General features: G+C 35.5%; 1 protein-coding gene across 4 annotated transcripts in view; it reads right to left on the reverse strand.

Moving 5' to 3' along the window:
* EHBP1 (EH domain binding protein 1) overlaps positions 1-15,816 on the reverse strand; it is a 378,078-nt gene that overhangs the window by 268,057 nt on the left and 94,205 nt on the right. For all 4 annotated transcript variants that reach the window (XM_023733397.1, XM_004369280.2, XM_004369281.2 and 1 more), the window contains one exon: positions 12,755-12,808. In XM_023733397.1, coding sequence (XP_023589165.1) covers positions 12,755-12,808 — 54 coding nt within the window. The remainder of the gene's footprint in view (positions 1-12,754; positions 12,809-15,816) is intronic.

Here is a 15,816-nt window from a genome sequence, read left to right on the forward strand (position 1 = left end):
AAAAAAAAAAAAAAAAAAGAATTATCTATGTGAGATCAAATTGACAACAGCAACTCAAAAGCTTGGACGGGAAGCCTAAAGGACAGTGAGTTGAAGATAATGGTGATGGAATAATTTGGAAAAGGGTAGTGAAAATAGCAGCACAACTGGAAGGATGTAATCGACGTCACTGAACTGTACACGTAGAAACTTTCAAAACGGTGTAACTTTGGCTATGTATATCTTCACCCAAAAAAAAGGTCATCAAGGTCAAGAAGGGAGAGTGTTGACATGTCGTGGGGTTGTTAACCAATGTCATAAAACAATATGTATACTGACTGTTTATCTGTAAACCCTCATCTAAAGTACAATAAAAAATTTTAAAAAAAAGAAAGGGTCAGGGATGAGGGCAAAGACCATATATCAACAGACCACAATTCTAGGAGTGGAGTTTTTTTTTATGCTGAGCACAGACATTAAAGGTGTGCTCTCCATGAATGGTCTTCTTGGGTCTACTTGGCTCCTTCTTGCTTTTGCTTCGCTTTACTTTCACAGAGTTCTCATCACAAGCACAGAAATTTAAGGTAAAGCATATACTTGAGATGGGAAAAGTTTTACTTAACTTACCCAGTATAACAAAGCTTTAAAGAGAAATCTCCATATGTATCCAGGGTTCCTCCCCCCATACCTTCCCCAATGTTGTTGCTTTGTGTGCCATTGAAATGCCATCAAATCAATTCCAACTCATAGTGACCCTACAGGACAGAGTACAACTGCCCCATAGGGTTTCCTAGGCTGTAATCTTTATAAGAGCAGATTGCCAGGTCTTTTCTCCCGGGAGTGGCTAGCAGGTTTGAACTGCTGACCTTTTGATTAGCAGCTGAGCACTTAACCATTGCACCACCAGGTCTCCTTTCTTCCCAATACACAGGGTTACATGGCTTTAGATCTTCCCATGATAATTCCCTGGCAGAGCATAACTCCATTAGTTCTATCAGCACCCCAAATAATGTATTAGCTTCTTCCTCCAGTAAGACTTTTACAGTTACACCTCTAAGTGAAGTTGATCTGTAGCTTTCTTTATGGGTACTATCTTTAGCAGGCTTTGTTCTTTAGGTTATGTAAATTCATAGAATAAAGTGGAAAATTGTTCTTCATGCTTTGCAGTAATTAATATAGTAATGGAAATATCTGCATATTAAAGATGTGTATCAAGTTGTCCATAAACTAGACTGGGCTTAAAGCCTTTTTATAAATAATCCTTTGTAAGCCTAAATCTCTTCAAAGGCATTGTTCTAATAATTATTTTTTACTGTGTCTTAATTTAATTTTTACACTTCGTAAAAAATTGACCATATGGTCTAGGGTTTTCAAATTTACTAGCATAATTGTACATAATATTCCCTCACAATTTAAAAAAATCTAACCTATAAACACCCTTTTTCTCATTCCCGAGTCTGTGTATTTGCATTTTTTTCTCTTTCACCTTGGTCAGATTTTCCACTGGTTTTTCCTGCCTGCTCCGTAAGAATCAGCTCTTGGATTTACCAAATCTGCTTCCAGGCAAGACTTTTTCTGACTTTCGCTTGTCCAGTCCAACCTCCTCATTACTGCCTCAATCTTAGAGAAAGCAGAGACAACCCTGTCAATGGGTGAAGTGGACAGAAAAGTAGGGCAAAATAAAGAAGCTTACTATACTCCTCACTCCTCAACTACAGGCTTCAGACTAGAAGTTGTTCCACGTTGGGGATGGGGAAGATTTAATCAAACTTTAAAGAAAAGTCGGCATTTCAACTAACACATATCAATGGATTTTATTTTATTTATGGAGAGTGACCGGAGGAACTTATTATTATCTGGGAGTGAGCTCTAGATTCAACCAAGATCTAGAACCCCCAGACCCAAAAAAGCAGAGGAAAAAAGAAAAAAATAATTTTCTGATTGAAAACTGGAAATATTGATTGTTAGTGTAAAAGTTACAATTATTTTCTAAATGGCTTATAATTTTAGTTTTAATTTCTAATTACATCGATTTTCTACTTAAAATCCGTCAGCAGTTCCTATAGGAAAATGTCTAAGCACCTTAGCAAGTCACATAAAGTTCTCCATGACCTGGATTCTGCCCACCTCACTTGGTACTTTCTTCTCCCTCTCTATTCTCCAATCACAGGATATTTTATAATTCTCTAAACTCACCAACATAGTCCCTAGGTGGAACAAAGGCTGGCAGTTCAAACCTACCCAGTGGTACTGTTGGAAGAAAGGCCTGTTGATCTGCTTCCGTAAAGATTATAGCCAAGAAAACCCTGTGGAACAGCTCAACTCTGTAACACATGAGGTTGCCATGAGTCGGAATCAAGATAACAGCAACAAGTTTAGTTTTTTTTATTTTAAACTCACCATCATCTCTCTTGCCCTTCTATGTGATCTTCTTCTGCCTAGAGTGCATTTTGCATAACTCCAGCTTTTCTTGAAAACTAAGTTCTGTAGTCACTTCCTCCAGGAAGTCTTCCTTGAGTCTACCTTTCTTTACATTTCTACAGGACCCTACGGATATTCTTTTTCTTGCAGTTCTTTTCTTTACTTATATGATACCCTCACTAGTTTACAAGCTCCATGAGAGCTTATGTTATTAAGTCTCCCTTGGTTTTAATATGCACCATAATCTTATATAGCACTAAGAAAGAAAAAACCTACCAACTATAACTGGGGGACACAACAGATGTAAGATGATCCCAATTTCAGAGATGTTAAAATGTGGGAGGGATGGGAACAATGCAACTCAGAATCAAAATTCTGCATGTCTTAATTGACTTTCCATCTTCAATATTCACAAAATGCCTGGGCATGTCAAAGGTGTGCATTAAATGTTTGTAGAAAGATTGAATAAATGAATGGATTCAGCCTAGATTGGTGCCTTTCATCAACCCGCATTTTTGGATCCATTCAAAAACCATCAGAATCTAAAGAATATAATTTTCTAGAATTTTAAAAACTAACACCTATGAGTATAATTTATAGATATAACCTTGGGGCTTACAGGTTCAGAATTTAAAACATCAGAAAGGAAAAAAGATGTTTTGTAAATATAACTGTTGTGGTTTCACGTTAAAAACAAAACAAAAAACCACAGAGTCAATCCCTACCATGAACAGACGTTATACTGTGGTAGATATAAAACAGAAACATGTTTTAAGTATCCATTCTTGATTATCTACACTACTAAGAGGGAAAAGGATTGTCAATAATCCAAAATAAAGGATAATTTAAAACTCATTTATACTTGTTTTTGAAGTATATTTGTATATCCATATTGTGAATACACAAAGCACAAAGACTGTCAGACTCAAAGGTAGATACTAATAAATAACCAGCATTTGTTTAATTTCAGAAAACACTGGTTCTTAATACTGGATTAATGCACACAGGAAGATGTCCTAAATTAAAAGCTGACATCTTTAGAAACATGAAAATATTTTTAAGTTTAATCAAAGTGAGATGTTTACAAGGTGCCTTACCATTCCTTTGAGATAATGGTGAAAAGTCTCTAAATTACTGAGAGACATAAGTGATATAAGGAGTGAAAAAACTAAAACCCTGTAACAATAAATTTGGAAATCTGTCTTCTTTTCCTTGCTATTCTTCTATGTCCTCCAGAAAGCAATGCTATAAAAATAGCTACTCCTTAAAGAGCTAGATGCTTTACATACATTATTTCTAACAATGACCTATGATGTAGTTATCAACACCATCATTTTATACCTGAGTACTCTAAGATGGTAAAAGATGAAAGGTCACAAAGCTAGCAAGGTAGAATCACCTCTAAACTTTCAGCTTCTGTATAAGCAGCTTTCTGGTTCTAAGAAAAAACTCAGACAAAATTTGGGAAATCTTACCTATAACCAGAAACAAAAGAAACAGTCAAATGAAGACAGCATTATCTCAACTTAGATAAAGAAAGAGGAAGGTTGCCTTGAGAAAAAATATTCAGAATTCTGGTGACTGATTAATTCTGGAATTTCATTTTATAATGTCTAACAGCAATCAAGTAATTAAGCCCAATAACTTCTGGGCCAAATATGAACAATAATTAAAGACTACCTTTATAAATTTAATACACATATACTCCTCACAGTTTTACCACTAAAGAAGGCTGATTAAAACATTTCCAGGATTCTACAGTTTCAAATGATTTCTTTTCATCTTTGTTCCCAAGGGGGATGGATACTGCATAGAGATGAAGGGCAAAGGACCTACAGAAAGAGAAGACTGGATAAAATCCCGGCTCGTTAGCTATAAAACTTTGAGCAACTTATTTAGCCTCTCTATGCCTCACTTTCTTATCTGTAAAATAAGGTTAGTAATATCTGCCTCACACAGAGTTACTATAATGAGTAAATGGGATAAAGTGTGTACCACAGTACCTGATACACAGTAAGTGCCCAGTAAATTTGTTAGGGTTATATAGTTTGAAGACTACCCTGTTTTCGGGGGATATTTTATATTAAATGAAAACTTCACTCTTCTACTGTTACTATTGGACATTATGGGTAAAGTCTCACAATGTCTTTACTGACTGTGGGACTGAAACACAAACATGTAAAGAAATGAAAAGTATTAAAGTTCCATTCAAACAGCATGACTTTTCAGTGTCAGAGCAATTTACTAACAGACTTTCAAACAAAACCCAGATCTTACAAGAGGAAAAGACTAAAAGCTCCTTAGCCCTTTAAAATTCCCAAGCTCTTTCTATGTGATGTCCAAACTTATTTAAAATGTAAGGTAGATCAAGGAGCACAACATCGCAACATGTTATTCCTACATGATGATCTGCAGGAATAGAGCTTTCTCCAGGCAAGGGTCAATTTCATCATTCACCACTGAGGGGAGCTATAACCTAGGAAAAGGTTTACACAGCATCTCAAGGTTATTTTTAAACTTTCCCATAGTCTCACAATACTCATTTCATCAACTCTCTTATTAAAATATATTTTAAATTAATTTGATGGACATATTTTAATTCTGTTTTGGAGCTCCCACCAAGAATAAGAAGGCTCATTAGGTCCACGTAATCATAAAGACAGGCTCCCTATCCTCCTTCCCTGATTTTTCTCTATAGCACTTATCTAACATACTACGTATTTAACATACACTATATATTTATATTGGAAACCCTGGCGGCATAGTGGTTAAGAGCTATGGCTGCTAACCAAAAGGCCGGCAGTTCAGATCCACCAGGCACCCCTTGGAAACATTATGGGGCAGTTCTACTCTGTCCTGTAGGGTCGCCATGAGTCGGAATTGACTCCATGGGCAAAGGAATTTTTAAAAAATATATATTCATATTAGCTAACAAATATTTCACACATTAATTTTATTATCTGTTTCACACACACACACACACACACAGGCCCATGAGGGAAGAGATTTTTATCTACTTTAGATACCATTTTATTTCTAGTGCCAAGAACAGCACCCAGCACATATTATATGCTCAGTAAATACTTGTTTACTTACTAACTGACTGCATGTGCACATGGATGAATGAATACTGGGCCATTTATCTGAAAGGCTAAAAATACATCATTAGATGACGTCAAGTAAAATAAACCAAACCACCGTTGTTGTCGTTGGGTGCCGTGGAGTTAGTTCCAACTCACAGCCACCTTATAGGACAGAGTAGAACTGCCCCATAGGGTTTCCAAGGAGCAGCTGGTGGATTCAAACTGCCGACCTTTTGGTTCGCAACCGAGCTCTTAACCACTACACCACAAGGGCTTCGAAGTAAACCACTACTACCAGAAAAATGTAATGTCTACTTAGATTAAATTTTGGTTTAAAAGAAAATGCCTAAGAGCAGTTCTTTAATGCTATGGATAGATACATAGGCAGATATCTTGAGATTGGCTTGCTTAATATATACTTACAGTAGAATCTCTATTAAATGATGTGATTGGGACAGGGAGTTGGTCAATTAAAGTGGAGACTTACATTTAAATTTTGCTCAACACACACTGTGTTTCATTCACCAGTTTTTACAGCCTTTTCTTTGAGTATAACCCCTGTTAATTGCTGATTTTCTTGTATAATCCACATGCATAATGTAGCCATCTGTGATTTCCAATTTTATGTCCTTTTAAATAAAATGAATACTTAAGGACAACAGAGTAGCAATCTGAACGCAAGATCCTTCTAGATTTGTATAAGGTTTTTTTTTTTTTCAATCTTTCACTGTTGTCTTATCCACAACAGATTTGACAGTAGTTTTTACAACTTATTTTTATTAACTCTTTCTAAAGAATTTAAGAGTTTTCATAAAATAATCTTTCAAGTTGATATTTCCCTGGTCTATGAAATATTTAATTAAATTATACGATTTCAAAAACAAGTCAATAATAGTATTAAGAGGTCTGGGGTTAAACCCAACTTACAACTCATCTGAGAGAGCAGAAGTGTATAGAAATGTGTCAGAGAGCAGCCTATTAGCCATGTGGACACATGTGGGCTTGAAATCAGGATGTTTTACAAACACAATAGAAAGCACGAGGTAATCAAGCCAGGTAAGCTAAATTGAGGTTGGTCAGAAGAGCTTCTGCTGTTATGCCATAGAGATCTTTCACATACTATCTCACGGCCACTACTTTCTGAATTTTTCAATATAGTTGATCAATGCTGATGGAATATCTCTCTTAAAAAGGATTGCTCCTTGCAGAGTTTGTTTGGGGTGATGAAAAAATAAATAGTGGTGATGGTTGCACAATATTGTGAATTAATGCCACTGAATTGTACATTTAAAATGGTTAAATTGACAAATTTTATGTTACATATATTTTACCACAGTTTTAAAAATAAATAAGAAAAATAGGTAGAAATTCACACTCAAAAAAATAACTCCTACAGGATTTCTAACAGTTCACTGATTTAACTATAATCACTCATTCACTCACCCCTTCAACAAATACATATTGATTATCTACTACACGAAAGGCACCGTGTACAAAACCAGTGTAGACACAGAGACAAACGGAACCGAACTTTTCCCCTGTTAAATGTACTTACCAAGCAGGGTCCTACTGCATCTCAGAAAACTGACCTAGATTTTCCAGGTACGTAAAAAGAGTTAACACACCTGGATGGGTAAAGACAAGAAACTATTCTCAAATTCCTTTTATTCCTCTCACTATACAGGAGTTGGTCCCTACAGAAAGAAATCAGGTACTCCTGAAAACTACAAAGGGAGGGCTATCCAACTCTAGTCCATCTTCCAGATGAGGATACAGCACTTCCTTTTCTGTTTTGTCATAGGTTTATTTATACAAACTCATCCTTTGACATTAAGTAGTTCACAGTTTGTGATAACTTGTCTTAATCCAAAGTATGCAAGTTAGTATATTCTCTTTTGAGTTGACGTTGTCAGTTGCTGTTGAGTCGGCTCCGACTCATGGGGACTCCATGTATTACAGAACGAAACCATCTTTATGATTGTTGGTATGTGTGAGTCCATCATTGCAGCTCTTGTGTTAATTCATCTCATTGTGGGTTTCCATTGTTTTCACTGACCTCTGCTTTACCAAACATGATGTTCTTTCCTAGAGATTGGCCTCCTTGATGACATGTCCAAAGTAAATGAGTCAAAATCTCACCATCCTCGCTTCTAAGCAGCATTCTGGTTGTATTTCTTCTAAAACAGATTCGTTTGTTCTTTTGGCAGTCTACAGTATATTCAATATTCTTCACCAACACCACAGTTCAAATGCATTAATTAGTCTATAGTTTAAATGCTTTTGTCACAACATGTACATTAATGCTTTTTCCCATGCATTAAGAATATAGCAATTTCACAATACTTCTGAGGTCTGGTAACTTTATGTAATGTAAAATCTGATAATGGATACACTTAGTATTTCTTCTTTTTCTCTTTACTTTTTTTTTTGGGGGGGGGTTGTTTTAATAAACATGTTATACTGTTAAAATAGGCCAAATCACTAATCGCCTATAGGGAAGGAAAAAAAAAAAAAACCCTGCTGTAAAAACAGGCATATGCCAACAATAATAAAATCATAAGAAACTTATCTAATAAAAAGTTTGTTATTTTCTTGCATGGGGTTCCTAGGAAATCTTATTGTTGTTATCATCATTACTAATAATGGGGAAATTGCCTGCCCCTCCCAAATTCTGATTACTTCTATTTTTCTTCACATTAGCTCATTAGTACCTACGTTTCCCTTGGTATTGAAATTAGGTTTCTGCTACAAAGGCTAATACCTTCCTTTACATAAAAAGCTAGTTTATACCACAATTCCATTTTCTTTCTTCTTCTTCTTCCTTTTTTTTTTTTCATCTGGCACTGGAAATAACCATTATAAAAACAAAAAGTAGGTGGAAAGAAACTGCTGTGCTGAGAACTCAGAGTAGGAGATTTGCAACAATATTCGTAATCTACTTCAGAAATAAAAGGATATAGAAAAAATATATATGCTAATATAGATTTCTAAAATACATAAATTAGAAAATTATTGATTCTGAAATGCTACACTAGATAATTCCTTTAAATAGTCTATTCTTCATGAACTTGAAAATAAAAGATTTGATCTACAACAATTAATTTTCAAAAAGTTTATGAAAATATTCCTATTGACTAAAACAAAGTCATAGACCTAGAAAAGCCACCTGAGATCATCTAGTAGAAATTCTTCATTTTATAGATGAAGAAACTGAGTCCTTGAGAATAATCAAGGTCACCTGGTTTTGAACACATAACACCAAGATTTATACTCAATTCTAACCCAATCCAAAGCTCATGTCTTCCATGGAGATGGGAATGGGGCATTGGTGGTTCAATGGTAAAATTCTCCCTTCCGTGCGGGAGAGCCAGGTTTGATTCCCAGCCAACACACCTCATGAACAGCTACTACCTCTCTGTCTGTGGAGGCTTGCATGTTGCTATGTTACAGAACAGGTTTCGGCAGAGCTTCCAGACTAAGATAAACTAGGAAGAAAGGCCTGGCGATCTATTTCTGAAAATCAGCCAGTAAAAACCCTATGGGTCACAACAGTCTGAAACACCAGCCACCATGGAGACGGCACAGGACGGGGCAGTGTTCTGTTCTGTTGTGCGAGGGGTCTCCACCAATCAAAGGCCGACTCAATGGCAGCTAACAACAACATGAGATGAGAGAAAGAAAAGTGCAATTTTTCAAATAAGAACGTGAGCAGGCAGAGAGAAAAGGAAGCAGAAAATCTTTCAGCGATTAAAAAACATAATGATGGCTGAGAATTTCCATAAATGCAGTGTACTCTCCACCACATCATTTGGAGTAAAATCTTCAAAATCATCTGATGGCATAGTAAAATCTAATTTCTAGGAATATTTCAATAAAAATGTTGGTTTTATAAAGTAAACAACATGAATAATAGTTAAAAGCCATTTGTATCATTTTTATCGAATTTTTCTTAAATCTAATTTATTAACAGATGTTTGGGGAGAACAAATGCTAATGTGTTTTATTTTCCATTTTCCTCACATGCCATTCCCTTATTTGACAGATTTCTAGCAATTTCAACCATTTGAGAATTTTACAGGCAAATGAGCATAATAAGCTTAAATAAATACATATTTCATTAAAAGTCTATAAAGATGCTTTTTGGCTTGAGAAATATATACCCAAATGTGAAATGGATAATCCAAAATATACCTCTTTATTTCATAATGCACTTAAATTTTATCATTTTATTTTAAATTTGACTGTTTATTGACTTTTAAAATATCTTTATGAAATACAGAATGCAGCATTTAAGAAAACTATTTTTCCCAGATCTATATTACATAGTTTTTTTTTTTTTACTTGCACAGAATAACTTCATCCACTTTCCAGTAGGTTAGTTAGTGTATGATCTGTTTTTCAGGTGAGATCAATCAGGTAACAAGAATACCTTTCTAAACAGATGTAAGGTTAGTTTTCACATACTTTTGCCATTAATTACAACTCAAATTTGACAGCTTTAATCTTTAATCCATCGAGTTAACAAAGAGACTTCAGATGTATAATAAGATATATGAGTGTTGAAAACCCAAAGACTACCCACTGGGCAGAGGTTCTTGCTAAGTTAATGAAAGCTAGCTTTTGAGGCTGTAACCAATTTCAAGGAGTTTCTTTTTTTTTTTTTAACTTTAATTACTACTTTAAGTATAATGCTCAAGTCTATCACTACAGAAAAGTCAAAATTGTTGTGAACCTTTAACACAATGTTATTGGCTTGTAAGCAAGCCATCAGAATCCCTCTACTATGTTTGAAGCTGACCTCAGTCCTAAGTTTCCCATCTCGTTAGGCCTAAAAACAGCCCAGCTATTGCTAAGGAAAGTGTAAGATTCATTTTATCACTGAAATGCAAAGCAGGAGTCAAGCAGGCATAGAAAGAATATGCTGTAATGCATGTTGTAAGCCTGCTATAAACATGTTTTAGAACAATGATGATGATGATGATGATGACGACGACAATGGTAAAAGCTAACATTCACTGAGAATTATTTAATCCTCACAATAACCCCATAATTATACGGCTGAGAAAACTGAGACTTAGAGAAATTAAGAAATTGCCCATGACAAAGAGCTTGTGAGTGGAAGAGCTAGGACTTGAAATAAGGTCTATCTGACTCCAGAGCCCACATTCTTAATCACTATACTTTAATTGTCTGCCTTCTCTATTCCTCATTTAATGATCATTTATTGAACATCTACTCTCTTAGTTATCTAGTGCTGCTTTAACAGAAATACAAGTGGTTGACTTTAACAAAGAGAAATGTATTCTCTCACCGTTTAGGAGGCCAGAAGTCTGAATTCAGGGCGCTACCTCTAGGGGACGCCTTTCTCTCTTGGGCTCTGGGGGAAGGTCCTTGTCCCCTTTCAACATGTGTGGGCTCAGCATTCTTTGCAAATCTCCATGTGTTTTGGCATCAGTGTCCCCCTGAGTCTAGGAGGTTCTCAGTGCAGGGATCCTGGGTTCAAAGGATGCACTCCACTCCAAGCTCTTCTTTCTTGGTGGTAGCAGATCCCCCCCCCTCTCTCTGCTCATTTCTCTCTCCTTTTGTCTCTTGTAAGATTAAAGGTGATGTGGGCCACACCCCAAGTAAACTCCAATTACATCATATCAAGGCTGTGACCTAAGTAAGGGTGTTGTACCCTACCCTAATTCTCCTTACAATTGACTGGCTGATCACATTGGATCACATCATGGGGAATGATTACATCATCACATAACTGCCAAACCACTGAGAATCATGGCCCAGCCAGCTGACACATATTTCTGGGGGACACAATTCAATCCATGATACCTACTGTATGCCTATTACCAAAAACCAGTTGACATGGATTCAATTCTGACTCATGGAGACCCCATGCATGTCAGAGGAGAACTGTGCTCTACAGGGTTTTCAGTGGCTGATTTGTCAGAAGTAGATAACCAGGACTTTCTTCTGAGATGCCTCTGGGTGGACTTGAACTGCCAGCCTTACAGTTAGCAGCCAAATGTGTTAACCGTTTGCACTGCCCAGGGCCTCCTATATGCCTACTAGTTACTTGGGATTCCACAATATCTAAATTAACTTAAGATGGTTATTAAACCACCACTCTAGATGCCTCAACCCAAACAAAAAGTTAAAGGATATGCTTTATATTTAGGGGTTGCAAAAGCCATTCACTGTTCCATTTAACAAATGTTTAAATGAACATCTGTTATGTGAGAAGCACCATAGTAGATGCAGAACAGATTACAAGATGAATAAAACATGGTCTTGCCTTCAAGCCCTAAACAGAACACACAGGTAGTCCTCAACTTACTACATATTTGAGTTATAATGAACCACAGTTAGGACCAACCATCTGTTTTTTGTTTTTGCTTTTTTGTACATCTTAGGGTTAGTAACATATACTATATGCAGTGTTGCAGCACGTAATGTGCTGATGTTATCATTCTCAGATGTTCACTCACAGATGTTCAATTTTTTAATTGCCATATAGATTTAGTTCTCTAAACTAAATCAGGGGCTTCAGTTGCTTGAAATCACGGACCCAAATGCTGACACTTTGCTAAAGCCGACAGGCGGATTTGGGAAGCAGTGAGATGTTATTGTGAAACGTATAAAGAAAAAAAGAAAGGGGCCATACAGACAACTCTCACCAATTTTCTGACTAGAAACACCATCTCCATTCCCAGGGATAATCCAGATGATATAGAACCTTCCACAAGCAGACGTATCACTGCAACTGACAAAACGCCAATGTCGTCCAACTCTTATTCAATGTCGGAGTAGATTTTTATGATTTGTGTATTTTTTTATGTATATATGTATGTATTAAAATACATCTGTACGTTTATTTGTAATGTTTCCAACCCCCAAAGACAAATAAAGATTGTATTTATAAAGATACTGATAACAAAAGGCAATAATAATGAAAACTAAAAAAAAACAAAGTATTTGACTTATGTCAGAACCAACTTACGACGGAGTCATCAGAACGGAACCCCGTGGTAAGTCTGGGACTACCTGTATATAATTCAGTATTGGACAGCATATTTACTTTTACAGTTTTAATAAAAGCATTTCTTAAAAACAATTCTGCTATTGACTACCATTTCACTAGAAAAAATCTCAGAGCCACAAATCACTTCCTGATTTTCATAAGGCAACATTTCTCCTACTACCAAAATGCTAATGCACCTTAATAATGTATATAGTCCAAATGTTAAATATGAAGGAATTTGCCATTAGCTTACATTTTCTATGACAAATGTCCACTCTTTGTCTTCAAATTCCTCTGCATGAGGATCCTGTAACAAAGCAAAATATGAAATTGAAATACATGGCTTTAATCGATTTAAAAAATATAAATAGCCTTGCTTTTAGCTTTTACCAACCCTTAAAAGGAGGGAGGTTGAATGGCCAACTTTTATACTTCTACAATTTCTATAAATTTAAATCATTATTTTATATTAAGAAATTCTCTGTTCTACTTATGTTGATACCTATCATTATCTTCCATCATTGCATTTATTACAAGACAAAAAGAAATCTGATCAGAGACAGATGAGTTAGTGAATGAACGATTAAGAAGCATTTTATTAGGATGCTGAACGCTCACACAAAGCCCTGCCCTTGTTTTTATACCTGTAAGTATTTTAAACTAAAAGTACCACTTGAAGCAAAGTTTTCTTCTGTGTAGAGGTTATGTAACTATCTGAAATTTTAAAGCACTGCAAAGGACTTCATAATGTAGACAAAATGGTAAATTAGCATGGGCTGTTGACACCCACTATTAACCCTGGAAACGCCACCGAAATGTTCAGAAAGAGTGATGGATCCTACAATGCCATGCAACTTTAAAAAAAAAAAAGGCACAGTTTTACAAGTAGAAATTCATCCCTTGGCATTTATTTGACAAATATTTATTAGGAACTTATTATATAAGTGATTGCAGGGTGTCACATGGATTCATATATGCTTGTCCTTGTCTTTGAAGATGAACACAATAATTAATCTAAATTAATATATGATACTTGAAATACATGGTTTTACCAGAGATTAGAAAATGATATATCCCTTATTACGAGAATGAACAGAAGAAGCTTCATGAGAGAGAAAGCATCTGGCTTAGGTGGAGGTGTGCAGGATTTCCACAGACATTAGAATAAGTTAAACAGAATAAAAGACACAAAGAAGAAAGTAGTGTGGTCGCATCATAAGTGCATTTAACTTATTCAAGTTCTACTATATGTGTTAGAGGTGGGGCAGGAGGGGGAGGATTGAGAGCGAGAGAATATTTAATAGAGCAGGCTTTTGGGGTCTTTGGCTCAACAGTTCACTCTAAGAGCGAACGTACTCAGATGGAGGGGGGCTCTGTGCTTCCCTACTGGGTCTCAGGTCCCATGTGCTTTATGTATGTTGTATATGTATAAAGCACTGTTCAATGTTTGTTTAAAATAAAACAAAACTCATTGCCATTGAGTTGAATTTGACTCATAGCAACCCTACAGGACAAAGCAGAATTGCCCCTCGGGGCAAAATTTTTGAAAAACACAGATAATGCAATATCCCTAAAAGAAGAATTTTTACTAAAGAATAATTTCAATGGGACCAAGGGACATATCTGATAGGACAAAAACCAATAAAAAGATATAAAAGCAGCAGCAACACTGTTCATTTTCAAACCATTTAAAAATGGCATGTCTATGCAATTAACTATTTATATTGTTGACCAGACAAAAACATTTGTAATGAAAATTGCTTTTAGTTTCAATCAATTAAGTCTTCTTTATATCCTACCCTCCACCCTCTATTGTCTCCTTTCTTACCACTGCACTAAAGAGAAAATTTGAAAATGGCTTAAAGAGTCATTTTCCCTCTCAAAACTCTAAAAAGGCATTTTTAAAAACTTACTAGAAACAACTACTTTCAGTATAGTTCAAATTTCAAACGCAATCGTACAGGCTAAAAAAAAAAAAAAATTTCCAGTTAAATGATTAAAAAATGAAAACATATTGGTAATATTTTTAAAAAGCACATTCTCTATATGCATACTCTTATGAATTTTATTCTAAGGACAAAAACAGTGCAGGATAGTCCCTTCCTTTCCTGTTTGCAGATGTCCAGATTAAGTGCATTGTGGGTCTTCAAAACAAGTAAAAGAAAGGGAAAATATGAAGAAGTTTTTCACTTGAATATTTTCATTGCTATTCAAAGACAAGATCCCAAAATTACCATGAAAGAATGAAAAGGTTTTTGTTTCTTGTTTTTCACTTTTCTATTAGAATCCTTGGAGTTGGGGAGTCAGGAAAATAAAAGTATCGGCTGAAAATACTCATTTAAATATTGAAAATGGTCACCAGATACTCTTCTAGGTGCTAGAACACAGTGGTAAAACAGCCTCAATAGCACAATTCAGAAATGTTTAATACAGTAAACTGTGAGGAAGGGGCATTTGGTTTTTTTCAAAACCTTCTACAGACTAATATTCAAAGTCACACAAATTTGAGGATAAGGATATTCTGAACATTCTCATCAGTACTTGAAAACTACACTTATCACTTAATCCTTCCAAGTAACACATTTTCAGCAGCTGCTTTCAACTCAGAATCACTCAGTCAGTACATATCATTTCCCCAAACACATGGCTGTCGGCTGTTTATCAGTTCTCGTCCAACCCCATGCTCTCTATCATCATTTTTTAAAAAGCTGTATAACTATGTCCATTCATTTGCTTTACAAATATGAACAATATGCTAAATGAAAATACTCGGCAGATTATTTAAAAGTCTTCCTCAAACATGTCAGAGACATTGCTAATGTAATCTGCAGTCATAATCGTTTTTATTACAGAATAGACAGTATGGTATAGAGGAAAGAACAGAGCTAAATCCACAGTGTGACTGGGCAAGTGACTTTCCTCTGTAGTCTGGGTTTCCTATCAGTAAAATGGGAATAATAGTAGAACCTTGGGGTTGCTGTGAGAATTAAATGAAATAATACATGTAAAGATTCATCTGACTCCAAAGCTCTTAATTACCAAGCTTAGGATATCATTTTAGTAAAAGAAGTACGAGTAAGAGAGGTTTAAAAACAGGCTTTTACACCAGCTGGTAGAAAGGTACTAGAATGGTCTGACTCTCCTGAAAAAAAGGAAGAGCAGGCCCTGTCTCACCCCCATTTCTCGCTGGGTAAATCAAGTACAGTATTTATAGGATAAGTATAATCAAGTAATGTTATAATGTCAATAATACTCATAACAAAACTACAAAAGCCATTAAGAATCTTTTGTAAAATAGAGTATCTATGAAACAGG

The sequence above is a fragment of the Trichechus manatus genome, unplaced genomic scaffold (genome assembly GCF_000243295.1).
Source record: "Trichechus manatus latirostris isolate Lorelei unplaced genomic scaffold, TriManLat1.0 scaffold00004, whole genome shotgun sequence".
NCBI lineage: Eukaryota > Metazoa > Chordata > Mammalia > Sirenia > Trichechidae > Trichechus > Trichechus manatus.